This window comes from Sturnira hondurensis, unplaced genomic scaffold (assembly GCF_014824575.4).
Source record: "Sturnira hondurensis isolate 20B ecotype Veracruz unplaced genomic scaffold, ASM1482457v3 Scaffold0008380, whole genome shotgun sequence".
Lineage (NCBI taxonomy): Eukaryota > Metazoa > Chordata > Mammalia > Chiroptera > Phyllostomidae > Sturnira > Sturnira hondurensis.
In genome coordinates, this window is record NW_028081011.1 from 4,002,953 (window position 1) to 4,029,321 (window position 26,369).

Below are 26,369 nucleotides of genomic sequence, written 5' to 3' on the forward strand. Positions count from 1 at the left end.
CCTGGAAGACAAAAGGCCCAGATGCCTCCAACTTGTCCCCAGGCAGTAATCTCTAGCCAGCGCCCCAGGAGGCTGGCTATTTCCCAGGAGCCAAGATGAGCCTCATTTGTAGTTTCTGAAACAAAAGCTTTAACATACACATTACTTGCTAGACTTATAACTTTTTTTTTCTTTAAAGAAATTTGAAATTTTAATGTTTACCTTGAAACTGTTTGATTAACAGATTTTTTATCTTAAGCCAAAATCTTCCAAGTCTTGAGTCCCCTATCAAAACCAGGGGGAAGAATCACTCAGGAGTGTAGGCCGAGGTATGAATGCTGCCAGGGAGAGCATTGCAGGAAAGGGACGCCCACCCTCTCTGGGTTTTGTGGCTGTGACCATTCATTTTAGGTGTTAATTTGGCTAGGCTGTGGTACCCAGCTGCCCGGTCAAATAGCAGTGTAGGTGCTGCTGTTCAAGGAAATCAGAATATGTCACCACAAAATATGCCTTTTGGACAAAAAAATTATTTTGAGCTAAAAATTATTTTGAGTTGCTATTAAAAAATAGCAGGGGCAGGAAGGGCACTCTGGCTGTCCTCTTTTTCTTTGTGAGGACAGGAGATGAAACCCTCATGTGGAAGGCGTCCTCCTCCAAAATAATTTTAGGACTGTCTAAATGTAACTACTCCTTAACTGTTAAGGAGTTGAAATTACATTCGGCCCTTTGAAGGCAACCACAAGGTTGATGTGACTCCCAGTGAAAATGAGTTTGACACTTCTGCCTTAAAAGAAAAGATAAAAGTTTCCCAGCGAAGAAGGAATTCTTCTTAAGGCTATAATACCACAGAAACCCTGCCTGAGTTCTAGCCCGCTGCCCTGCAAAATTCAGATTCAAAACTGCAATGTCAATGCTTCCTTGAATTTCCAGCCTGCCAGCCTACCCTACAAATTTCAGACTTGCCAGCCCCCACAATTGCGTGAGCTAATTCCTTAAAATAGCTCTATCTCTCCCTCATTCTCTGTTAAACCCTGACTAATACAGTGGTTAACTGATGGCTAATTTCGGTTGGTTTTGTATCTCTGCTGCCTCCTTCAGCACTCTTCTTTTCAACCCAAACTTTTTTTCCACAGGAGAAAATCAAAGTTTTTAATGCATGCACATGGGGAATCCACATAGGCATGAAAATCCCAAAGACAGTGAGGCAACATTAGGTATATAAGACATTTTGAACAAAAGAGAAAGTGGGAGGGTGGGCAGGGTGCTAGATTTCAGAAGTGAGAATGGGCGATTTACAAGCAGTTGAGAGAGGGAGGAACATACACCACAGGAAAAGTCCTGCTGGGCAACTCAGAAACAATATCTAGCTAATAGGCCCCTGCCTTCCCCCATGAATAACCAGCACACTGATTTCTAACAGCATAAATTAGTTTTGCTTGTTTTTGTACATTACATAAACAGAACCACACAGAAGGTACTCTTTTGGGATTGACTTCTTTCATTCTATATGAAGTCTGTGCAATTTATTCACGTGTCTGTGTATCATTTTATTTCATTCATTCTTATTGCTTATAGTGTTCCATTATGTGAATGTGACACTATTTATTTATCCACTCAATCATCGATGGGCATTGGGTGCATTTTCAATTTTGAGTGATTAGGAATAAAGCTTCTGTGAACATTCCAATACATGTCTTTGGGTGAACATATGTAAACATTTCTGTGTGGTATATACATTTCACCTTGGAGTGAAATTGCTGGGTCACAGACCTATTTTTTAAAGGTTTTTAAAAAATTATTAAATCTCTCATGTATTAAAAACAGTGTTTATATGTATACACTTACTCACAGACTTAGAACTTAAGAAACAGTATGTTATTGTTGTAGTCCATTCAGGCTGCTATAACAAATATCAGAGACAAGGAGGCTTATTAGAAACAAAACATTTATTTCTCACATTTCTGGAGGCTGGGAAATCCAAGATTAAAGCACCAGCAGATTCAGTATCTGTTGAGAGCCCACTTCCTGTTCATAGACTGCCGTCTTTTTGCTGTGTCCTCATATGATGAGAGGGGCAGAGACTCTGGGGTCTCTTTTATAAAAGCACTGATCCCACCCTGGCTAGTATGGCTCCACTGTTTGGAGTGTATCCTATAACTGAAAGGTTGTGGGTTTTACTCCCAGTCAGGGCACATGCCTAGGTTGCACATTTGGTCCCCAGTCTGGGCATGTTTGGGAGACACTGATTGATTTCTCCCTCATATTAATGTTCCTCTCCCTCCTTTCCTCTCTCTCTAAAGGCAATTAAAAAATGTTCTTGGGGGCCTGGCTCGTGTAGCTCAGTGGATTGAGCACCGGCCTGCGAACCAGAGGATCGCAGTTCGATTCCCAGTCAGGGCACATGCCTGGGTTGCAGGCCAGTTCCTGGCAGGGGACACACGATACATTGTGTGTCCTTGGCAGAGGCAACCATACATTGATATTTCTTTCCCTCTCTCCTTCCCTTCCCCCCCTAAAGATAAATAAATAAAAAAAAAGTTCTTGGGTGAAGATAGAAATTTTTTAAAAAATAGTAAGAACATTAATCCCATTCATGAGAGCTCCATCCTCATGGCCTAAGCACTTTCCAAATTCTCCACCTCCTAATATCATTGCATTAGGGATGAAGTTTCAACATACGAAGTTGAAGTGGGACAAAAACATTCAGTCTATAACAATTATCAATATTTTAAAACTTTTTGTAGTTTAAAAATATATATATCCCTCTATCTCACCTCCATCTTTATCCCTTTAGTAACCATTTTGCCAAAATTTATTATTCCCTTGATCTTATTATTTTGAGATATATCCCTATTGTTTTATATGAATATATGTATTTCCCTAAATGATACATTATTTTGTTTTTGAACTTGATGTAAATGGAATTCTGCTTTATTTTTTCATAGCATTTCTCAGCAATTAACATTTATTTTCTTATTGATTGATTGATTGATTGATTCTCTGGGGTCACCCTCTCCCTCATAGCTCCTTGAGAACAAAACAAAAAAAATATGTCTCATTTTTATTCACTATTGTACCTCCAATTCCAAGAAGAGCATCTGGTACATAGAATTTGCTCAATTAACAGTTGTTGAATGAAAGACAGAGAAACCTTGCTTTCTATATGACTAGTATGATTCAAGTTGTGAAAGTGAAACAATTTAATGATGGCTAATGAGCATTGTTCTGCTAAGGCTTCCTGTGTCAAGAAAAATGAGTGCAGGAATTCAGTAATATTAAATGTAGCTTTAAAATAATAAGAAACTCAGTTGGCCCATGGAGCAATGGAAAAAGCATCAGCATCAGCAGACTCAGACTGGAATCTGGCTCTGCCACTTGCCAGTGGGGCCCGTTAGCAACATTCAGCCTTTCTTAGTGTCCACTTCCTCATCTGCAAAATTGGGGTACTAGTACAGGGTGGTTACTGTGGAGGTTAGATGAGTGCATGGATGAAAATGCTCTGAACAGCAAAGAAAATGATACCACAAACTGTCATCAATACTAAGGCTCAGGAAGGTTTTGCAGATTAAACATCTCCACACTGTATTTTACTCTCTCTCTACATCCTCCTTCACTTTAAATTTTTTATTATAAACATAACTCCTCTTTTAAAATGCATCTTCTCTAATGAGTTTTCTCCTCAAGCAACAGTACTTAGTTTTATTTTATTGAGATAAATTTACCACTTTAAAGTGTACAGTTTAGTTATTACATTCCCAAAGTTGTGCAATCATCATCACTATAAAATTCCTGAACATTTTCATCACCAGGAAAGAAACTCATGCCCCTTAGCTGTCACTCCCTACTACTCCCCTGTCTCCCCAGCCCCAGGCAACCAGTAATTTGCTTTCTGTCTAGTTTAGACATTTCACATAAAGAGAATCACACAATATGTGGCCTTGTGCATGTCTGATTCTTTCACTTAGCTTAATGACTTCATTGCTCATCTGTGTTGTAGCTTGTATTAGTAATTAATTTCTTTTTTAACAGTGATAATATTCCATTGTACGGATATGTTACTTTTATTTATTTATTCTTCAGTTTAGGGATATTTGGGTTGTTTACATTGAGAGGTATTATAAATAATGCTGCCACAACATGTGATACAAGTTTTTGTGTAAACATATTTGTCATTTCTCTTAGGTACATAACTAGAGTGGAATTGCTAAGTCACACAGTAACTCTGTATTTTACTTCACCAGATACCGCTGATGTTTTCCACAGCAGCAGCACCATTTTATATCCCCACCAGCAAAGTATTAGGGCTCCAATTTCTCCACATCCTTTCCCCACACGTACTTATTTCTAGAATCATCCATTTTACTTACCAACACTATCTCAGTCACATTAGTATTGCAGCAGGTCTAGAAACTATTTAAATGAAAACACAAAATTCCATATTTTTGTGGAATATTTTTCTTTTTTAAATGACTCCATGGTACTAGTTTCTAGTTTTTCCTGGCAGAGATTATCCAATATTGAAGCTGTCTTGCCCAGCGTGAGACTCAATTCACCATCACACGGCTCCTCACAGAATTCCTGGAAGAAACGCCGTTTTGGGAACCAGTCCCTGCCTTAAACAGAGAACAGTCTAGAGTAGGCCTAAGAGTAGCACTTGAATTGCTTTTCACACGCAGGTCACGTCATCTCACTTTATTCGCTTGCTACGGTCACAGCTGTGGGCAGCATATGCCAGGCAGAAACCCTGTGCCAAATCTTGGGCAAACAGGCTGCCACACTCCTCCCTCTGTCACCGCCCCCTCCCGCCCACCACCCGCCCACCACCCGCCCACCACCATAGGCCCACCCCTTCACTAACACTTACTCCTCCTACTCACTGTCTGGGTCAGGAGGGCGGGGAGATGGGTGTTAAAGATAGTCTGCTACCAATCCGCATGCGTCTCCGAGAAGCGGCTCTCTACACTGGCAGATTAAGTTTGATGACTTAGTCAAGCTCCAATCCACATTTTGGGGGCGGGGCTGAAGTCCAGCAGGCGCCAGGCAGGAGGAGGCGAAGCCTGTCCGGTGGAAGCACGTGACCTGGGCCTGAATCCGGAAGCTACCTATCTGGTACGGAGCACCCCTCCGCACCTAAGGCTGCGATGGTGAGTGAGGACGCATGCGCGGGAGTACCTGCTGGGGGTTCTATGTCCCTGGTCCCCAATCTCAGGTTACCCCTTCCATTCGTGGGGCCGCCCTCCGCCCTCACTTCCCATTCTCGCCTGGACAGAGATGGATTGGAGCGAGAGGTGGGGGAGGAGGGCGGTGGCGACGTAGAGGGCTGAGGAGGGGGTCTTTGGGAGGGTGTACGAGGGCTGGGGAGTAGTGTGCAGAGGAGCAGCTGGCTTACTGGGGAATTGGAAAGGGGGTTGTAGAGAGGAGCCAGCGAGGCTGCAAAGGCCTCCAGTGGTAGCAATGGTGGGATGTGGAAGGCCAAGGGGGCCCAGGAACATGGGGTGAGGACAGATCAGAGGCTCAAGAAGATCACTGTTGTAGGCCATGTGTAGGGAAGAGGGTCTGGAAGGGCCCTGGCTTCTTCTCTTTCCCTGGGAAAGAGAAGGTCTAGGGCAGGTCAGGAGAGACGTGGGTTGCAAGTGAAGAATTTCAAGGGCCGTCCTCCTAGCAGTGCTTCTTACTGATTGCATCTTTATCCACTAGACTTCTGCACTGACCCAGGGGCTGGAGCGAATTCCTGATCAGCTCGGGTACCTGGTTCTGAGTGAAGGCGCAGTGCTGGCGGTGCGTTCTGGGCAAGGGGGTTTCCCCCAAGTACACACGGCCGGGTGATCCCTTCTAACATTGCCCACTTATTTCCCGCAATTCACGGTCTTAATTGGTACCATTCCTGCCTGGCATAGAGCAAGTTTTCAATAATTAAATAAATCTCTGGAATCTTAGTGTGGTAAGTGTTCTAAAGTAAAAGGGTTTACTAACTTTACCAAAGTCAAACAACTATTCAGGTTTGTTGATAACTGATACTACCCAAGTTATTCTCTAATATGTCTTTTTTTGGTATTTATTGAAGAGGATTTGTATTTTACTTGTTAGTATACTACAGTGTTAGTTCTCTAGAAGTTTTCAGTTTAGCTAGAAACAAGGCTTATAGGTAAAAGTTGAAGGCAGTGCCCATGGTAAGACTACTGAGTCCAGAAAATGGAGGATTCAACCTTTAACGTTATAACTTGTGTTTCAACAAGGAATCCTTGGAGGACATAAATTCAGCTGGGCTTAAAGGGTGGATGGTTGTGAACAGGTAGGAAAGAAAATGGCTGAGAGGTGGAGATATTTGTGGGAGTGACACCAGCCTGTTTGACTTGGTGATAGGTTTATGTTAAAAAGATTTCAAAAGGTTTAGGGAAAGAAGGGGGTGTGGCTAGGAAAGAGTTGTTTGTGGAGGACTTCCAGACCGGGTTAGCACATTTGGATTAATCTTGAGGGTGATAGGAGCTTTGAAGGGTTTTGAACAGAAACATGAGCTGATGAAATAGTTGAGGAAGATTGTTCTAATAGGTGTGGATTTGGGCAGGAAGGGGAGGGATCCACAAGTGGGGAGGCTGCGGTGGAAGAAAATCTGAGTCTGGGTTGGTGGCAGTGAGAAAGAGCAAGGAGACATTTTTAAAGTAGGAATCAATATATCTTTGTAATGACTAGACATAATGTAATAGAAGAGATACTTTTCCATTCAATCCTAGAATGGTGGTGTCATTAACAGGAAACTACTAAAGGAAGTTGACTGGGGAATGGGAGCTGTAAGGGGAATTGTGATGGCTTGACCTTGGACGTTGAATTTCAAATAGGGTAACAGCAGTTAATATATGTACATAAAACCCTTACAAGCCCATAAGATAGGTAATGTCTCTAATTTACAGATGAGGAAACTGAGGTACAGATGTCCAAGAGAGCAAAGGGAACTGAACTTAACCTAGTGAGAGGCCTATATGGAGGTAGGGAGAAGTTGCAACTGTCACCAGAAAAAAGGAAGCCCAGACCACTGACGTTATTACTCAAGGCCTAGGTAATAGGAGGGGGTTCAAGGATAAAAAATGTTTATTTCAGATTCAACAGACAGGGCTACAAGTGGGAAGATTGAGCCTTGAACAAGTCAGTGGTGGGTGGGCATTGGAATTTGAGAATGTGGTTATATCAAATAAGTGGAGACAGGGTGAGAAACCGAGTTTCGGGGGGTTAGAAAACTGGTGGTTGGTAAAGAAGTGGGTAAGAGTCACTGCTCATCATGGGAAGCCCAGAACAAGGATGAGAAACAGTGTGGCATCAAGGGGGCAATGCAGTAGGAAAGTTTCAGGTTTGTTTTTCCAAAGCTGAGGTGACCATTGGGAGAGAGTACCAAGGCTAGAGCCAAGTGACTCTTCCTGGAATTCTTTCCCAATTCTGTTCCCTAATTTCTGTCATCCTCCTTCCTTTGTCTGCATGTAGTCATCTGGGGATCTAGAGAATGATGAGCAGGCAGCCAGTGCCATCTCTGAGCTGGTCAGCACAGCCTGCGGTTTCCGGCTACACCACGGCATGAACATACCCTTCAAGCGCCTGTCGGGTGAGCCACAGCCCTTGCCCCTGATGGTGGTAATAGGAAGTAGGGTATTCCCAGAGGTGGGGTGCTGTCCTCAGGGGAAAAAAAACTTGTTTCCTACCAGCCTCCCACCCTTTCTCCCTGGGGACCCTGGTTCTAGCCACTTTCTTCCCTTTGGGATGCACCCCTGCATCTCAGAAGTATGAGAAAGTGAGGAGAGGATTGAATGGAGACCTCCCACCTTTAGATCTCTGAATCTTGAACCATTAAATTTCTTTGGCTCTTGATCCCAGCCAGTTTGTGTGAGATCCCATGGAGGCCATCGCATCCCACTGACTCTGTGCTCCCTTCCCTTTGCCGGGGCTTGGGAAGGTGTGTCTCCCTTCCAGTGGTCTTTGGAGAACACACGCTGCTGGTGACCGTGTCAGGACAGAGGGTGTTTGTGGTGAAGAGGCAGAACCGAGGCCGGGAGCCCATTGACGTCTAAGCCTGCCAAAGGCGAGGGGCAGAGGTGGACTGGGTCCGTGAACCTCTGATGAGAAAGATACAAACTTCTAATTTTCTTGGCCTGCTGCTAAAACTAAGGCGTTCTGTTCCTCCTCCCCCTTCCCCATTACCTGGAAGGGCTTGGTGACTGCACTGTGTTAAGGATTATGAGGAAATAAACATGAGTCTATTGATGTTCCCTGGCCCAGAGATGTGTGTATGGGGCGGGGGGTGCTATACCCATGTCTTCTACCTTCTAGGAAGAAAATCTGGTACCTCAGCTCAAAGGTGTGGACCTAGGCCACCTCTGAGCATATGAAACTGGGAATCAAAAAGAAATGGGGGGAGCTGACAGGAGCTGTTTGGTATGCACGCTGAAGGGGATCATTCTGAGCCTCTGAGTCTCTGCTCCTGCCACCCACACACAAAGAACAGTCATTCTTCTCCCTCCTGAACAGGCATTTAATAGTCTCATTTCAGTGGAAGCAGTAGTTGGAGAATAAGTTACAGGGACAGACCAAAAAAACAAAGACAAAAAAACCCCCACACAACTTAAAGTGCTTCAGGCTGCAAACGTAAACAATAGGGGCAGGAGGAGGCCACCTAGCTATCTCCTCTCACCTCTGACACAGGAGGGTCATTGTCTGGGTCCCTTTACCACCACCACCCTCTAATCTCAGCCCTGGGGTGGGTAGGTGAGTGAGAGGGAATGTCAGAGGCATGAAAGACAACTTAATAGGAATGAGAAAACACTTTGTAAACTTAGAGCCAGGGTACAAGGCAGGGAACAAGGGAGCTCTTGGAACCCTTGCCCTGATCCAGGGGTGGGGCCAGCCCCCCCAGGAAGTCAGGGAAATACTATTGGTTTAGTGCTGCAGCCATGCCTACCCAGTTCACAGCTTCTTCCCTCATCAGCAGACACAGACAGGCACCCTGGAGGGCCTCCGAGACCACCGCGGGAGAATCCCTAGGGAGGCACAGCCTAGAACAAGGACCCCCCTCTGGAGGCATTCGATTCCTGGGAGTGTAAGAAAGCCAGCACAGTGCTACTTGACAGGCTCCACCACCAGGACCTTGCACTCGCGCTTGGCAATCTTGTCCAGAGAAAGCACAGCCTTTTCTGGGGGCAAGTAGAGGGGGCGGCCAACAGGGGAGGCCACAGGGGGTGTGATGGCCCTGCGCTCCATCACACTGCCCGACCTGGAGAAAGGCAGAGGATGTGGGCTCTGGTTAGACCTCAGGAACTTTCTGCTCCCTCTCCAATTCCGGCCTTTACCAAGTCCAGTGGCACCCCTCCTTTGGTTCCATACCTCATGAGGTGGCTGCGAGAGGGCTGTTGGTGGGAGAAGGACTGAGAGCGGCCCAGGCTGGCCTGGTGCCTCTCCACCAAGTCCCGGACAGCTGGGCTACTAGGACTGCTCTTTCGAGAGAGGGGCCGGGCCTCAGGTGGAGGGTGGGACACACTGGCAGTGAACTGCAGCTTCAGTTTCATGTGCTGGCTCAGCTGGGTGGAGAGAGAGAGATAAGCATCCCCACTTGGCTTCCAGGCCCCAGACCTTTCAAATCATCTTCCCCCTTGACAGGGCAGTGTTGGATCTAAATCCCACCTTCTTGTGGCCTGGCTTTTTTCATGCCGCCCATTATTTCATCCACTGAGGCTAGCAACCCCCATGTCTCCCGTCCCGACATTCTGCACAACCCAGCACACTATTCACCCCTCTCCAGTGCCTCCCCTGCCCACCTCAAAGAGCCCTGTTCTTAGAGCCTGGAAGGCCACACTGAAGGTGAGCGCACTGCCCTTCCGGGAAAAGCCAAGGTTGTTGAGGGGCGTGTGGCAGACAATGGAGTCCAGGGCAGCCTGCATGGCCCGGCGCTCCTCCTCACACAGCTGCTTTCCTGGGGAAGCAGAAACAACGACCACTAAACACATAGTGTTCCTCAGCAAGGGGCTTCCAACAAGCAGTCTCATTTGACCTCAAGGTCATCCTGTGGAGTGAACTGAGTATATCTTTTGCCAAATTTTAGAAAGACCAGCTTATATTTGCTTTGTGCTGAGGTCTAATCTAACATGTTAAATCTTTAAATCACTATAACAACCTCATGGAGGGGCAGTATGGAGTAGTAAGCAGTATTATTTTCTCCATTTTAGGGATGGGGAATCCGAGGATCAGAGAGGTTAAATACCTACCTAGGGTCACACAGCTTATAAACGAGAGGTAGCAATCAAACATACCAATACCAGGGAGCCCAGCTCTCGTACTTCCCTAATGCCTCTTTAAACTACCCATCTGTGACACGCACCCAGGGACAGAGCCAAAGCAGCCTGCCACAAGGCACCTACTTCCATGACTCCCTTTCCCCTAGCTCCTTCAGGACAATGGCCCAGCCTGGTAGCAACCTACCAGCCTGTGCATGCTCCGGGGTCCACACGAGCCTCACAGCAAGGAAGTCTTGGAGATTGTTCAGCAGTGTGTAGGTGACAGTGAAACGCTCGTAGGTCTGCACTGGGGACTCACAAGAAGCAGTCATCACAAAGCATGGGCGGTCCAGGCGGATGCTGGGCAGACTAGATGCAGTGAGAGAGGAAAGCAGGATGTGTGTGTTTTGAAACAAAGGTGAACAGGGCAGTATTCACCAGGCTCCCACACACTCACCGGTAGTGGGTGTAGATGCTCTGGGTGAAGGGCAGCTTTGGGGTGGACCACTGAACCACAGCGATCAGGGGAACTTCTAGGCCCTGTGGGAGAGACAAAGGGAACCCCCATATATGTCACGTTTGGGCAACACCCCCTTGGCCTTTCCCTCCTGCTTTTTCTTAACCTTGTTCCTTAAAATCACCAGCCCCTTATACTCACCTCCTTGGCCCCTAGAGGTGGCTGCTCATCCCCTCTCAGCTGAAACAGGAAGTTGTGTTCCTCCAGGGCACTGAGCGGGCAAGGGAAGCAGCCAGAGGTACCAGGGAGCCGACAAAAGGAGCCCATGGAGACCTCCCCAGATTGGTGACTAGTTAAGGAGGAGGAAGAGCTGGATCTTTCCATGCCAGAACTCTCGGCCCTGCCCCCATCCCCACCACTTCACAGCCCTGCCCCTCCCCAGGACCTCACCAGACATTGTCTACCAGCAGCACAGAGCCATCGGGCATGACAGGTAGATAACTGGCATTGAAGTTTGGGAGAATGCGGATATCCCAAATGGAAATTTCCTCCTGGGAGGAGCTGTTCAGCACTGTAGAAGGTAACCAGCTCAGTGCAAAGTGTCCAGACCCCTCAGACCCCACTTTAATCCCACCAAAATGGACCCATCCCCAGCATCCTGCACAGGGTAAATGCCACCCAGTCAATGCCCTTGCTACTACCCAAGGCCTGAGCTGCCAATCTGCTCACCCTTGAGAACTGTCAAGTGTTTTCCAGCCACAGTGAACTGGCGGCATTTCAGAACTGGAGGGGGCAGCAGAGTCAGCAGCGTACTCACTGCAGGAAAGGGCGAAGGCAAGAACTTATGGGCTGGGCACAGACCTAGGCCAACCCACAGTTCTAACCTTTCTCTTTTCAGATATGGCACTTGCCAATATCACCCCTCCATTTGCCCCCCAAATTCTAAACTCCAGCGTTTTCTCCCTGCATTCTCCCTACCTTGGGCCTTGAAAGCGCTCTGCTCTCCCCGGAAGGTGTCTCCAGGAAATCGGGTCTGCAGCAAGCGCAGGTAGCCTTGATCTCTGACCTCTGGTGCCTCAACTTCCCGCTTCCACACAGTCACTACAATCTGAGCACAGGGTACACAGGACCACAGTCAAGAGGGGAGTGCCAGCCAACCTTAGAGAAGGTGTGGTAATTAGGACAACAGCCCCACCCCTTGCTAATCTTACCTTGGCCTTAGGTGTCCCTGGGGGCAGTCTATCCAGTGAAACAGTGAGTGGGAAGATGACCTCATCTGTGGACACAATTGGTTCCTCCACAGGCAGCTGGGGATGTGAAAGGGGTGAAGAGGTCAGGATTGAGGCAGCTTGCAGAGTCCCCTTTAAGAGGTGCCTGGCTCCTCTTTCCCTCCCCTCAACTGTCAGCCGTCTCCAAATTCCCTCCAGTGTCCCTCTTCTCTTTGGTCTTTGGGGTCCCGCAAATCGCACCCTCGCCCCTGTGCGTGTCACCCCAGCTTCTCACCGTGGTCGCTCCCCCTGAGGTAGCAGGACCCAGGCCGTGGGTGAGAAGGGGGCTGCAGCCTCGAAACAACCCCCCACCGCCAGGATCCCCGCCCCCTGGGGGTTCAGGATCCTGGTCGCAGGAACCACCGCCCCCGGGGGCCCCGCCTCCGGCACTGACCGAGGCCAGGGCTGCCAGGGCGGTTGCCAGTTCTGCCCAGGCCCCTCGAGAGCCTAAGCCCGGGCCACCCCCGGCGCTGGAGGCTGCGCCGCCCCGGCAGCGCAGCACCAGCAGGAAGCGGACAGTCTCCCCCAGATAGAGATGATTGCGCCGGGGCAGCGCCCGGTACCGGCCTGGGTCCCCAGCCAGCTCCGCGCGCGGTGGCAGCGGCACAGCCGGGAAGTACATCGAGTAGTCGCATTGGGACTCCATGGGGTGGCGAGGGACGGCCGTGAAGGGCAAGCCGCCAGGGTAGGGGCAGGGAGTCCTGACACCCAACGGGAGCTGCGCGTGGCCAGGCCAGGGCGGCCCAAAGACACCCGCTGGGGTCGAGAACCGGGACCCCGCGGGGCCGGAACCCGGTGCAAGGAGCAAGGCCGAATGACTGGAGAGAAGCCGGAAGCGGAAGGGAAGGGGCGTGGTCTCTGAGGCCCCGGAATTTGTGGGTGACCGGACCCTGGAGAAGGGCGGGGTTCAGCTGCGGTTAGGTTGCGGCGGGGTTTTAGGAAAGACTATAGACAGAATTTTTAGAGAATATTAAAAGAACCCCCTCCAAACTCCGCTTCTCCCAGGAAGAAAGATGCTTCATCCCTTCTCTGCCCTACATAAAGCAAGTCCAAGTTTCAAATTATTTATTCATTCGACAAACATTTCATAGTGAAATGAGCATAGCTCAGTAACAAACATTTCATGGAGAAATGGATGCATTATTCCAATCCATCGTGTTCCAAACTTTCTCTGGCTTACACCATGGTTTGCTCCTCCAGGGAGCCTTTGAGAGTTCTACACAGACCTGCCAGGGGCCTGGAAAGGAGAAGGAGGCAAAACAGGGCGGAGGAGTTCTGCTAGGAGCTGAACGACTGGATTCCTGGGCACAGCCTAGTTGACTTTGGTTCCCACAGCCGTACAAAGTTCCATTCATCCTCTAGGGAGCAGGCAAGCTCTCTGAGGGAAGCAGAAATGTCCTCTGGCAGCCCTATACTTGTCACAGGTGTCTTGTAGGTTAGCTGTTTTTTAGCATAATACTCACTCAGTGGTCTAATGTCTAGGGAGAGAGTAGCCTTGAAGTCTTCAGGGGCAGAGAGACTGTTGGAGGAAACTGCTTGGCATCTAGCTTGTCTTTGTACTGTAGCTCTGGGGTAGCCAGGCGTTCACATTCCTCCTGGTCTTGGAGGCTCAATCCACTCCGAAGGGCATACCCCAAAACCTTACTTGACCCAAACTGGAAAGGGCGGAACCGTCGGTCGGTGATGTATTTGGGGTCTAAAGCCTCACCCCCCACCAGACAATGTTTAGCCAGGGCCTCTCGGCGAGCCCGGAGCTCTGCCACGGCACTCTCCAGTCGACTCTGGCCATATTGCTTTATTCGTGCCCACAGGCTGTGGTTGAAGTGAACATAAAGAGCCCAGTCCAGGCTGTTCCAGACTCGGGCCCGTGCATTTAGCTGCCTGTCCTCAGCGGTCAGTTCACCATCACTGACAACACTTCTGTCCTGCTGACTTCCAGCCTGGGCATTGTGCATGAAGCCCACTACATCGTCTAAACCCCAGCACAGGGCATCTGCCAGCAGAACCAAAGACTCATCAAAGTACTCGGCCACCAGGACCAAATCAAAGACAGAGTCCAGCCAGGCCAGACTCCACTGGATGAAGGATGAAGACCCCAAATCTAAAGAAGCAGGGCTGGACAGCTGGCTGTGACCATCAACAGCAGTGGCAGCAGGATGGAAGAGAGTATTGGGATCCAGGATGTGGGCTCGAGGGCCAGTGCCAGAAGGCAGGACATGCAACTCTGCGGGACTGGGATCTTTGGGAAGATGAGGATATCCTCTCTTGGTTCTCATCTCTGGGGGGAAGGGGAGGCCAAAGTCAAACCATAACAAGTTGCGTGCATAGTGGTCTCCACGGGCCCCAGGTCGGTAGAAGGCTCGAGGATTAGCTAGGAAGGCAGCCAAGGAAGGGGCCTTGCGGAAGGCTGATGAGGTGGATTTATAGTAGGAAAAAGCAGAGCGGGCCAGAGCCGCTGGGTCTCGGACAATGGAAAAGAAGAAGCTGTCAGAAGGCATGACCCGAAGTACCTGCAGAGGAGAAAAAACAGACATAGGGAGAAAGAACTGGGCCAGGAAGAAACTAAGTGCAAGTCCAATGTCCACGGATACCCCAGCCTCCTCCCGACAGCTCTGTGAGGAACCCCCAGCTTTCTTAAATGGCTGACAGATCTTGGCCAGGTTATTAATGTCTCTGAGACTCAGTTTGCTCATCTACAAAATGAGGATACTTGTGCCTTCCTTCCCAGTTGATTATGGAGGTTACATGGGATAAAGGATATGAGGGAATTGGAATGTGGAAAGCTCCTGGAGAATATTTATTTTCTTTGGCCTCTCTGTCTGCCTTGGTCAGTAAAACCTCTAAGAATCACAATTTGTGTTCACTTCTGTAGCAAAAAACTATTAAGTGCCTACCCTGGGACTCTTGGTCACAACTCTAAGGCGTCAGGCCTTCTCAGTGGGGGTGGAGGTCACTTGCTGCAAAGAGGGAAAAGAGCAGCAACCATAATGCTGTCTCAGGTATAGATGTCGGGTGTGCAGCCCAGGATGCGTTGAAAAACAGGGCACTTCTGGGGCTCCTGGGCATCTTGGAGAGGGAAAGACACCTCTGGACTGGTCACTGGGGAGCCATGGTCACCTGGTAGAGAGCTGCCCTGAGACCTGGGACATTGGTCCCACTTTTCAGCAAGAAGGAAGGTGGGAATTGGGCAGAGCTAGGTGGCTGCACATCAGAAACCAGCTCCTGGGCTCCCTAAAGGGTTTCTGCCTCTGAATGTGACTGTCATTGAACCTGACTCCCTGACATGATGTCCTCAGATCTGCCCTGCTCATATGAGCATGCCTGCAGGGCAGGGCTGTGAAATGTGTGTCTTTGTGAAGGAAGAGGAGAACAGTACAGAGGATAGTCTGTGGCATCAGGTGGACCTGGAATAAAACCCCAATTCAGCCATTTACCAGTTAAGTAACTCTGGGGAGATTATTGAATTCCTCAGAGCCTTCATTCTTCCATCTATAAATCTGGGTTAACACTTAACTTGAAGAATATGGAAGTACATGGAACATGACAGGTATTCAATAAGTGGTGGTGACAATGAAGGTCATCATTCTAACCTCTAGAGAAACTTGCCTCAAAGATCGTTGTCATTGCCTCACCCCCAGCAGTGGGCCTTTGCTGCCCTCTAGATCACACTCACGTTCCTCAGCTGCTTTCTCCAGATCCAGCTTCAACAGGAGTGTGTCTGCTGTCCCCACTCAAGTTCTACCACCTACACACACACACACCCCTTGCACACCTCCACACCACCACACATTAGCTGGTATTTTCTTCCAAGAATGCCTTGTGTTCTTACTACAAAATTATATCCACCCTTTTCTTTAAAACCTACCTCTCCAGAAAGCCTCACCTCTTTTTGATGAATATTCTCCCCACAGTTCCAAATACAGACACACATATGCACACATACCACAGAAAGCACTTTGACTTTGGAGCAGATGGGCCTGGGTTCAAATCTGGTTAACAGAGACCAGTCACATGGCCTCTCAGAGTCTTAATTTCCTCTTCTGTATAATGGAGCACTTAACAATGCCTTCCCCGCAAGGTGATGATAAGATTAATATTCAGAACTCAGGAAGTATTCAATAAAAGTTAGCCTCATTCCTGCATGTTTTCATTTGCATGTTGACTTTCTCCAAGAGCTCTCAGGTTTCTCTGTGTGTTCAGGTGAGCATGTGAGTCCATGTACCCATCTTCCGTTTTAGAACTGAGGCTCTAGGGGTGTCAGGGCTGGGCTATGGCTTGGCATGTATCTGACCCCCAAACTCTGGCAGACATGGTGAGGGGAGTGAAGGAGGACAGGTCAGAAGGCAGTGGCTAAGCAGAGAGCCTGGTAATGTCAATGGAAGGGGCCAAGGAGGGTAAGGGGCACTTGGAGGGAGAGTTTGGGGGTGGGATTCAGAGCAGGCAGGGTGTTGACACTAGCTGGGTCAGTTGGTCAAGGAGGAGATTGAAAAATGCACTAGATAGGAGAGGCCAGGACTTCTGCTCTCAGGAACTACTGGAGAAGGGACAGCTGAGAAGAGACAGAAAATTTCACCTTTGTGGCTCCCATGCCCTACTTTTGGGTGAGGTTACACCTGGGGCCTCCTCCACTGATAGATGGTCTTGGCGAAAGGCCTGATCCCATCTCTCTCCAGTCCCACCCACTCCCTCTATACCACTCACCTCTTTCAGGTTGAATCTCATGTGATGACAGAGGATATGGAAGGGCTGCTGAGTGCCTCCACTCTGAGGGTGGTAGCCTTTGACCAGAGAGGCCTGGAAAAGCCTTGGGTAGCCAAACTGGTAGCGGGCAGGGAGGGCGAAGCGTAGCCCATGTCGGTCCCCATAGCGATGAAGCAGGCTCAGCACTGAGCTGCTCCCAGATTTATGCGTCTTCAGGAACACTAGTCGCTGCCGAGGAGGACAGGATGGAACAGCTGGTCCTGGGGATGGGGCCCAGCTCTGTTGAAGTTGCAGCCCAGGTAGCCTGGGGAAAAGATGGGGGGGAATGTGTTCTGTCCCTTGCCAGCAGGCGGATGGGCATCTTGTGGATCAAGGACAGAGGGTGTGGAACCTCAGAGGGTGTGGAGCCTCCTCTAAGTTCCCAGCAGTCATGGGTAGGGTTGGGAGGAGCATATAAAGGGGCATCTATCAGGTATCGGAACAAGATGAAACTCACCTGCTCTGGAAAGGTCCCCCCCAGAACTGGAGGGCAAATCCGATGGTCATGAAGACTCCCAAAGCCACCCCCAGGCTCCGAGGCCCCCAGAGGCGCATGGTCCTGGTAGGAGACAGAGGGCCCATGTGGCACAGGCAAGGGTGACAGGGCAAGGGTCAGGCACAGAGGCAGAGGCAGCCGGAGGCAGCTGTGCAGCCGCGGAAGGCACAGGTTCGAGATCGGGGGTCATTCCCCAGACCTGTTTGCAGCCCTGGTTGAGTCTGCCCCCTGAGTTAGCAGATTTTTGCCTCTGTCAGCGTCTAGAAGGGAAATGAGGGGAAGGAGGGGAGTCTAAGGAAAGGGTAGAGCCTTCTTTCCTGCAGCTGAGAATAATGCACAGAGCGGGGTGGTGATGAGGTGCTCTCTACACCCAGACCTAGGTGGCCCCTCAACTACCCCTCTGCTGTCAGCCTCCAGCTCTCCCAACTGCCACCTGCAGTTTCTCCCTGAGCCTCAGGGATTTGAAGGGGAAGGGGAAAAAGAGAGCCCGCCAGAAAGATCAGGCCAATCTGCTCATATGACAGTGAGGTGGACATTGCCAGGCCCCTGGCTCCCTCCTGAGCTTCTGGTAGATGGGGAACAAGAGTCCCATTTGGAAGCTGAAAGGGAAAGCCCTAAGGAGGAAATATGGGTCAGATGAACCCAGAGTGGTGAGACCACAGGAGTGGCTTCATAATGAGTAAGAGTCAGTCATGTAGGCTAAACTCAGGCATCTCTTTTTCCCCTCTCAGTTCAGGGCTGACCCCAGTGTGGGGTTACTGACAAAACCCAGATACCTAGGCACACCTCCACACACTCCTATTCCCACTTTCCAACCCCATCGATGCACCCGGAGGAGACTGAGAGGGCGGGGCTGAAGGGCGGGCGAGAAACTCTGCAAGACAAAGATACTGGCAGACAAACACCGAGCTTGGAATTCCTTCCCAGGCCCCAGTTTCCTAATCAACTGGGAGTCAGACCCACCTCTTAAGATTACAGCCTACTGGGCCACAGCCCTTCAAACAAGCCTAGACAACCCCTTTCCAGGACGAGGCAGGAGAAACCCCAGACAGAATCGATATTTGCAATCTAGAGACCTGCCCCTTCTGGCATCCTTCCCCCAACACAGTCCCCAGAATCCAGCCCTGTGCCAGACTCCTCTCCTGTGTCCAGGTTTCTTCTAATCCTTCCACCCATCTCTGTCTCCTTCCATTACTCTTGATTCCAGCCCTCTGTCCCCTTCAGCTGTGGTGACACCCCCCCCCCCCCGCCCCACAAGGACTCCTCCCATAAATTCTCCAGTCCCTATACTGGCTGCAGCCTCAGTGTCACTTGCCCACTTACCAAGCCACCTGAGGAGCAGCAAGGAAATCAGGATTTGGCCCTTCCCAGCCACCAACCAGCTCCTCACTCTGCTAAACTTTCCCCATAAACTTTCTCAGCGCTCAGGCTCCTCCCCTCTCCCTCCCTTTGTCTGGCCAGTCCCTGCTGCTTGATCTAGTCTCGGGCTTTTCCTTCCCTGCATCTTTCCCGTTTGGGCAGCCAGCTCACTCTTAGAAGACACAATTTCTACCCTCCTTTCACACTTGGGAATCACTTATTCCTTTTCTGTTTCTGCTTCCTGCAGAACAAAAGACTCATTCAGGAGACAGAAAGAAAGGAGCAAGTAACAGACAAGAGTTGAAAGCAGGCACTGTCAGGAGCTTGTGACAAGGTAGCCAAAGGCAGGAGGGCAGAAACAGGACCCCTCCCTGAAGGCAGGGGGCACTAGTGAGGTAATATTAATGATGCCTCATGTTCGAAAAGAATTTCGGCAGTGACAAGGTGCTTCCTCACACAGTTCCTGTTTGGTCCTCACATTTCTCCCCATTTTACAAATGAAGGTCCTCAGATCCAGAGGGTAAACAACTTGCCCAAACTCAGTATCGGGGGACAGGGTCCAAGAGAGGCAAGAAGCAAGCAGAAAACGAGCCATTATAGAGACCCTGGGGCCTCTGCAAGGAGCCAGGGCCCAGGGAGAGCTGCTGAAATTAGAGTCGCACACGCAGGGTCCAAAAAATTCATTGTTTATTTGTGAAATGCAAAGCTTGTGAAGGATGTGGATGGCAGAGGTCATGAGCTGAGTCCTTTTTGTGTGTGTTTTAGTAGAAGAAATTGATACTGAAAAATCTCATAGAACCGAGGCCCATGGATCCTGACATCCTATTCACATACCCAACCAAGTTCCCTGCCCCACACCTTGTTGGCACCCAGCTTTGCTCATTTCTGAGGCCAGGTGGCCCCCCACCCCCCACTTCCAATGTCCTTCAAGCCTCACCACCCCCTACGCCGCCCCCACCCTGCATCAGCAAATGTCAGTTAAAAAATCTTCCCTTCCTCCTCCTTGGAGCTGACTGACCACCAGAGCCCAGCTTTAGAGGCTTGGTTGGAGAGATCACAAGTCCTTCCTAAATAAATACCCCCAGCCTCCCCACCCCAATACCAAATGAAAAAATAAATATTGTGAACCCATCCACCCAACCCCAGGTCAGTACCCATCCACCCAACCCCAATGGGAATCTCCTGGATTTGGGGCCCTAGCCATTCACCCAAAAACGTCCCTTCTCTACCCTATCTGCAGCCCCCTTCAACTCCTCCCCAGACCCAGCTGAGTGGGGAGGAGGGGAAGGGCCATGAACCCTTCTGATGCCAGGGCACCCCTCCCCCATTATCGAGGTCCAAGCAGGGCCAGGGCTGAGAGGAAGAGAATGAGAATGGGTTGGGTGTGAAAACCCACAGATGTCCCCCCAGTCCTGCTCCTGCCCTGGTTTTGGCGGATGATGAAACCTCCTTTGCGGCCAGGAGGGCGAGGAGGCCGAGCTGGGGGTCCCACAGCTGCTGCCCCGGCCATCCAGTCATCTGCATAGTGCTGTCCTTCTCCAGAGCCACTGGCGTCCTCATCTGCAGGGAGGGAGAGAATCAGAGACAGACAGGGATGAGTAAGTAAAAGGGAAAGAGACAGACACAAGGAAGAAGATCATTCAAAAACAATAAGAAAGAGTGGTAGGAGAGAGAGACATAGGTAGGTAGATGAGAAGAGGGAGAAAGACAGCGACAAGAAGGCAAGGAAAGAGAGGGGTCAGGAAGACATGGGAATGAGGAAGGGCAATGGGAGACAGAAAAGAAAGAGACAGACAGACAGATGGGGAGAGTGGATAAATAGGAAAAGAGAGAAAACGAGTTCATAGAAGCAGAGAGCACACAGGAAAAGGGAGAGAGGGAGGACAAAGAGATAGACAGTGGGAGAGAGAAAAAAATGTGTCCTTGTCTTGTCTCTCTGGCAAACTCTACTTTGGGAAGCCAGGCCAATGGAACCCCCATCCCACTCCCCCACCTCCCCTGGGTTGCTCACTCTCCCCAATCTCCCACAGTCCTTTGCTGACTGTTCTGTAAGAATGTTTTGGAGTCTGCTGACTGGAATGTGAACTGACAGGTAGAGACCTTCTCAGAGATTACTCTACTGCCCCTAACCTCCAAGGTAATCATTCAATACAAGACTGTAAAATGCATGAGAGAATGAATGAAAACCAAGATGATAGGGGAGGGACTCAGAAAGCAGTGGGCAGGACCAGGCTCTAGTCCCAAGCAGCCAGAGGGCAGAGACCCTCAGAGCACCCCAGGGGTCTTACCCCAGTCCTCCAGTTCCAGGTCACGTCCCAGGGCGGCTGCCTTCATCCTGATTGTGGCTGACCGGAGCTGCAGCCGCCGCATCCGAGTTTGAAGGTCAGGATTTGAGGCTTCCACAGGCACCTCTGGATTGTTGAGCTGCTCTGTCAGGGAAGCTCCGACCACAGGCAACAAGTACCTGTGAGCAAAGCAGCCCTGAAGGCTCCCGCCTGGCCCTGCCAATCAGCCCCATGCCTGAATTTGGGCTTCACCCACACACCAAGTCACCCATCTGCCCAGCTCTCACCGGCCTCGCCCTGTTCCGGTCCAGCAGGGTGCTGCCTCCTGTGCGATGTCCACAGCCATACGGGGGTCCCCACACACTGTCAGGGGCAGCCCAGCCCAGAAGCCCCGGACCCGGCCCAACCTCTCGCGCAGCTCCCACACCTGGGTGTGCAGAGAGAGCAGGTGGAGCTGCAGCTCGTGCCTACTTACCCACCCAACACCCCCATGTGGCCTGTCCTTAGCTTACCATTCTGGGCAACATGCCTGCCGCTGTTGTCGGCAGCTCCTCCTCTGCCCCTGCTGTCCAGAATCGGCCCACCTCTTCTACTGGTGCTGGGGCTCGGCGGGCACGGGTCATTGCCTTTGGGGGGACCCCACATTCCTGAAACACCTGTGGCACAGGGATGCCCCCACACAGCAAAACTGAAACTGTATCCCCTCTCCAATACCTAAATATCCCCTGACATTCCCTGTTTCCCCAGATATAGTGCCTCCCTGATACCCCACATTGTCCCCCAACCCTAGACCCTTGTCTCCACCCTTCCCTCTCCTGTACTAGAGCAAACACCCCCAGACTGTTTCCCCTGGCCCCCAGACTGACACTCCCACACTCCTCCTGTACCTGGGCGGACACCCCCACACTGTTTTCCTGCAAGTACATCAAACCTTCTGAGATCTTCACCCCAATGGCCTGGGCTGCCAGCTCAAAGGAAAAGGGACCCTGGATCTTCTCAGCCAGTAACAGGAGACCGTCTTGAAAGAGGGGGAGAAAGACAAGGGGTGAAGTGAGGGGACAGCCAGGGAGATACTCACTAAACTAGGAAGCTCCCACAAATCCTAACTTGGGCAGCAAGGTGTTAGATGGGGGAGGACTCAAGAGCTCCCCTCCATGCTCCCCCTCCCAGTCCATCCCACTCATTCCTACACAGACAGCCGTTCCAGGCTTCTGTGAGTCCTCACCCAGATAGGCCCCCCAGTCAGGGTCCAGTCCCTGGCTGCTGAGACAGCCATGGGCCACGTTGAGGCAGAAACCCCGGCAAGGAGGCAGCAAGGGAACCCCCCGACAAAAGGGGCAGCCAGTCAGACGCATCACAGCCCGCCTGCAGCCATCAGACATGGGCACCTGGGGACAGAGGGCTTGGCTGTGTCATCCACAAACACTGAGGCTGCCCTCAGCCAACCTTGGTGTCAGGCACAGAGAGAAATCAAATACCCCACCCTGCCTTCCCAGGCCCTATGTGGAGAACTGATATAAACAGCCAGGGTGGGCAGCAGGTGAGACCTCCAAAAGACTGGAGGTTTCTAGGAGCCAAGTTGCAGAAACTGTTTCTTGAGAGAGATGGAACAATGAAGTCTGAGAAAAGGTTTGAGGACAAGAATGAGGCGACAGTGGTAGGGGAAGGATGAAACTGAGGATGCAGGTAAAGCTGGGAGGTCAGGAGAGAATGGGCAGAAGGAAGAGGGCCTTGAAAGCCAGATCAGGAATCTGGCCTTCAAGAGAGGGAAATGGGGAGCCACTGAGGGGTCTGGGGGAAACCAGGGGGACCAGTACTCCCATCTCAGAATGTTATGGAGATGAGCAGGCCCCTAGAGACTGGCAAGGGTATGAATCACCAGAGAGCAGCAGAGGGGAGAGGAGGTCATGAATCATGACACAAGGGAGACTTCACTCTGGCACCCCTACTTCCAGATTCTCCCTGGAATGCCAGGACCTTGAGGCTGATATGAGCAGGCTGCAGGTCTTTCCTGCCAGTTGGCGTCTGACTCTTCACCATGGGACCTCTCCTACTCTTCCTCTCCCTCTCTGAGTCCCTCCCACACTCAGGCCCCCTCTAACCTTAAGCGTTTCACTGACCACATTTCTTCCGATCTCCAGGCCCTGGATAAAGGCCCGGGCAGCCACAATGGCCCGGGTTATCTGGAGGAGGGGAAAGAAGGGGAGAAAAACCATGGGGTTGTTATGTCAGTCAAGACTGGGGCCAAGAGACCGCACCAAAGGGATAAGCAGTGAGGGGGTAGGTCTGTGGAGTTATCAAGGGGTGGTTAGGAGTGTCAGGTGGTATAGGGAGGCAGGTGCAAGAGACTCAAAGGAATTACAGTCTGGAAGGATCAAGGGCAGCTGGGCTTGGGAAGAGATGGAGGAATTGTGTTTTATAGGGCTTGGAGATAAAGGAACTGTGTGCACCAAACAAACACTGAACGTACAGCCAGAAGACCTGGGTATGAGACAGAACTCTACAATTTACTGACTGCAAGACATTAACGTTTGGGAGGCTCAGTTTTCTCATCTGCAAAACAGGGATACTACCACCTACCTCACAGAGTTACAATAGCAATCAAATGAGATACTATAAAGTGAAAATCCTTCTGTGTGGTGATTGCTGGGGGAAGGAGGTTGTAAGGGGGTTATAAGGGGACTAAATGGTAGTGGAAAAAACAATAAAGATTAAGTAAAAAAAATCATTCTCAAATATTAAGTGCCTAATTCATATTCAGTTGAACCAGAGGAAGTCAAGTTGGGATGAGGGAAGAGTTGGCAGAAAGGTGACTGGGGGCCAAGAATAGGTGAGTGGGTCAGGGGTGTGTGTGAAACTACCACACAGGATGAAAGTGGGGGATAGACAATCAAAGGAGACCAAGGAATACTGGGTCAGGCAGGAATGACTGGGGCTGAATATAGGAGTCACCAGGTCAGAGATGGCTGACATGCAGGATGTGGGTATCACCAGGTCAGAAGTGACTGGGGCATGAAGGGGGTGTCATTTGATTGGAGGTGAATGCACAGTTCAGAGGTTGCTAGATCAAAGGTAATGGAAACTCAGGCCTTGAAACCCCTCACCTGTAGGCGGAGGCGACGGGGTGAGTCCCCAAAAAGCTTCAGAGAGTCATCAGCAGAGGAAGCAAGGCGCGTGAGGCAGAAGAGGTATTCAGGGGAGAAGATGTACTGTGGGTGCAGCAGGGGGAACATTTTCTCCAGGACCTGCGCCCAGAAATCCACCAAGGCATCATCTAACCCCTCACCAGACTTCTCATAGTAGTCACGCAGCCTAGAGAACAGGCCACTGAATAAGGGAGTATGCTGGGAATACAGGCGGCCATAGGAGCGGTGGAAGAGCAGGGCCAGGGAGTGCTCAGCTGACGAGAGCATCTCCCGAAAAACCTCTGTGGTAAATGCAAATAAAGGGGGGTGAGGCCAGAGAAAGATGAAAAAATGAAAGGGCAGAGGAAAGAAGAGATGGGAATGGGGAGAGAAGAGAAAAGACAAGTGAGTTAGAAACTGAGCAACTCTCAGCAGATTGGGAATGGGGTGGGGCAGCAGCCTGGAAAGAGCCTGGGGTGGGGATGGGGTGGGAGTGGGGGGCTAAACCTGGGCTGGGTGCCTTTGGGATGGAGTAGGAAATGATAGGATGCTGGGGTCATGAGCACAGAGAGGGGGTGTGTGGCCAGGTTTCGGGACCCCAAGTCCTCACCATCAAACGTTCTATGCCGGGTAGCCAATGTGTGAACCAGGAAGGAGCCACTCTCCTCCACCAGGCCTCGGAAGGTAGCCTCAGTGTCCCAGGTCAGCCTCTCCTCTATTTCACTGGAACAGCAGGTATATTCTTGGGGACAGACCCGGAGGTGCTCACCTGGACAGAGAACAAGGAATGGTGGGAAGTGGTGTGGTGAAATTCCTTTCTTTTCCTGCCAATCTCTGGGGGCCATCCCTTCTCTTTCACCTGTGAGGTTCTTTTCTATTGTCTGTACCGGCATTCCTACCTGACTGTATCCCCACTTTATTGTCTCCTCACCCATCCCAAGTCCACTGGCATTGGCCATGGGATCAAATGGTGATGGGCCAAATTAGTGATCAGAGTCCTCAGGGGACCTTCCCCAACATCGCACACTCCAGGTCTCTAAGGACTTATAGGACAGCTTCTATAGGAAGATGGGGTTTGGAGGGGTGGAGTTACTTGGTTAGCAAGAATGTATTATTATAGAAGTACTGTTAAAAATAGCGAGGCGAACATATTGAGCTATAAAGAAAGGAACCGAGAGGTGGATGCTCATTACTAGAAAGGGATTCCTGGAGTGGGATGGGGTGGAGTAAGAAAGCTACTATGTGAACAGGAGGATTATTGTGATCCTAATAAGGAAGTTCAGGAGGAGAGACGTTACTATGGGATGAAAAGATTATAATGGTCACTCTGAAAGGAAAGTTATTGTCAGATGGGGAGGACCCGCCCCCGAACCCCTCTCCCCGAATTCTCTAGTCTTCCTTTTTCTCCTCACCTGAGATCAGGGCGGGAGGGAGTAGGCTTAAGCTATATCCCCGGGTCCCCAGAATTTGCCGGGTCTCAGTGCAACTCCGGGTGACCTTTGCTTCGCTCCCGGCTCCAGGACCAAGACCGGGATACAGAGGAAGCAGCAGAAGCAGAAGAGTTCGTAGCGCAGACATAGTAGTTGCGACCCTGGAACAGCAAAGTGGGTCCTAAGGAGGAAAGAAGAGCTGCCCGAACTCGGGAAGCTGGTTCTCCGTTGCAGGACTGCCCCGCTGGGCAGAGAAAGAGAGCGACCTCAGAAATATGAACACGGAGCACGATAGCTGTCTCTTTTGAGACAATGGGAGCGGGGAGTCGGACAGCGGGAGGAGCCTAAGGTGGGGCCTTACCAATGATGGCTCGGAGCCGGCCTCAGGGGCGGGATCAAGAGAGAAATTAAGCCAATGTAGTGGGGAAGCTCAGCAGAGGGGCGTAATTAGGCTGAACTACGGAGGTTAGTGGGGGGAGAGAGGGGCGTGGCCTCTCCTAGGGGCGTGGCGATCCAGTCCGAAAGTCGGGGCCAGTATAGAACCCAGCCTATGGCAGTTGATAAACCAGATAGAAGGGGCTACTACTGGTCTAGTGCAAAGCCCGGGGTAGGGGGAAAGGAGAATATTGAAGCAGAGGGGCGGGGCCGGGTGGAGCACAGCTGATGCAGGCAGACGGCACGCTTGAGCCCACGTGACGCGGCGGCACGCGGTAGAGCTGGCGGTCACACGAGGCTGCCAGAGCAGCGTGACTGCAATGTAGTGAGCACGAGCTCGCACACGTCCAAGCCTCGCGACAGTTACCAGCCCTGCAACTAGCCGTTGGGCTCGCGCCTGCGCACAACGCGCTTTGCGCCTTCCCGCGTTTTTCTGGATTCTTCTGCCACAGGAAGGGAAGCAGTGGGCTCCTGTGTCGCAGGTGGGGTGACTACAGGAGACCAGAGGGAACCCCCAGGTGGTGACTTTTCCTCAACCCAGCTCC

General features: G+C 50.7%; 4 protein-coding genes across 8 annotated transcripts; 1 reads left to right on the plus strand and 3 right to left on the minus strand.

Moving 5' to 3' along the window:
* The first annotated feature begins 5,016 nt into the window (after positions 1-5,016).
* On the plus strand, positions 5,017-8,231 carry LAMTOR4 (late endosomal/lysosomal adaptor, MAPK and MTOR activator 4). 3 transcript variants are annotated; one of them, XM_037054953.1, is made up of 4 exons: positions 5,017-5,123; positions 5,677-5,757; positions 7,453-7,570; positions 7,936-8,231. In XM_037054953.1, the coding sequence occupies exons 1-4, from the start codon at positions 5,121-5,123 to the stop codon at positions 8,031-8,033; spliced, it is 300 nt and encodes a 99-aa protein (XP_036910848.1). In that variant the 5' UTR covers positions 5,017-5,120; the 3' UTR covers positions 8,034-8,231. The 3 variants fall into 3 exon arrangements, with proteins under 3 accessions (XP_036910848.1, XP_036910846.1, XP_036910845.1); XM_037054951.1 differs by lacking the exon at positions 5,017-5,123 and adding an exon at positions 5,130-5,267 and having other exon boundaries at positions 7,919-8,231; XM_037054950.1 differs by lacking the exon at positions 5,017-5,123 and adding an exon at positions 5,130-5,267.
* Positions 8,232-8,473: 242 nt separating this feature from the next.
* TRAPPC14 (trafficking protein particle complex subunit 14) lies at positions 8,474-12,785 on the minus strand. 2 transcript variants are annotated; one of them, XM_037054946.1, is made up of 11 exons: positions 12,190-12,785; positions 11,898-11,993; positions 11,665-11,794; positions 11,416-11,502; positions 11,137-11,257; positions 10,888-10,957; positions 10,687-10,769; positions 10,435-10,598; positions 9,774-9,928; positions 9,343-9,536; positions 8,474-9,232 (listed from the first exon to the last, which is right to left on the minus strand). In XM_037054946.1, the coding sequence occupies exons 1-11, from the start codon at positions 12,598-12,600 to the stop codon at positions 9,079-9,081; spliced, it is 1,665 nt and encodes a 554-aa protein (XP_036910841.1). In that variant the 5' UTR covers positions 12,601-12,785; the 3' UTR covers positions 8,474-9,078. The 2 variants fall into 2 exon arrangements, with proteins under 2 accessions (XP_036910841.1, XP_036910840.1); XM_037054945.1 differs by having other exon boundaries at positions 10,888-11,035.
* Positions 12,786-13,004: 219 nt separating this feature from the next.
* GAL3ST4 (galactose-3-O-sulfotransferase 4) lies at positions 13,005-18,601 on the minus strand. 2 transcript variants are annotated; one of them, XM_037054949.1, is made up of 4 exons: positions 18,514-18,601; positions 17,152-17,253; positions 16,656-16,959; positions 13,005-14,464 (listed from the first exon to the last, which is right to left on the minus strand). In XM_037054949.1, exons 2-4 carry the CDS (start codon positions 17,247-17,249, stop codon positions 13,433-13,435), a joined length of 1,434 nt encoding a protein of 477 aa, XP_036910844.1. In that variant the 5' UTR covers positions 17,250-17,253; positions 18,514-18,601; the 3' UTR covers positions 13,005-13,432. The 2 variants fall into 2 exon arrangements, with proteins under 2 accessions (XP_036910844.1, XP_036910843.1); XM_037054948.1 differs by having other exon boundaries at positions 17,152-17,450.
* Positions 18,602-19,707: 1,106 nt separating this feature from the next.
* On the minus strand, positions 19,708-25,760 carry GPC2 (glypican 2). The gene is made up of 10 exons (XM_037054947.1): positions 25,372-25,760; positions 24,570-24,728; positions 23,939-24,261; positions 22,937-23,017; positions 22,060-22,222; positions 21,722-21,852; positions 21,347-21,490; positions 21,122-21,261; positions 20,838-21,013; positions 19,708-20,109 (listed from the first exon to the last, which is right to left on the minus strand). The coding sequence occupies exons 1-10, from the start codon at positions 25,535-25,537 to the stop codon at positions 19,877-19,879; spliced, it is 1,716 nt and encodes a 571-aa protein (XP_036910842.1). The 5' UTR covers positions 25,538-25,760; the 3' UTR covers positions 19,708-19,876.
* Positions 25,761-26,369: the final 609 nt, after the last annotated feature.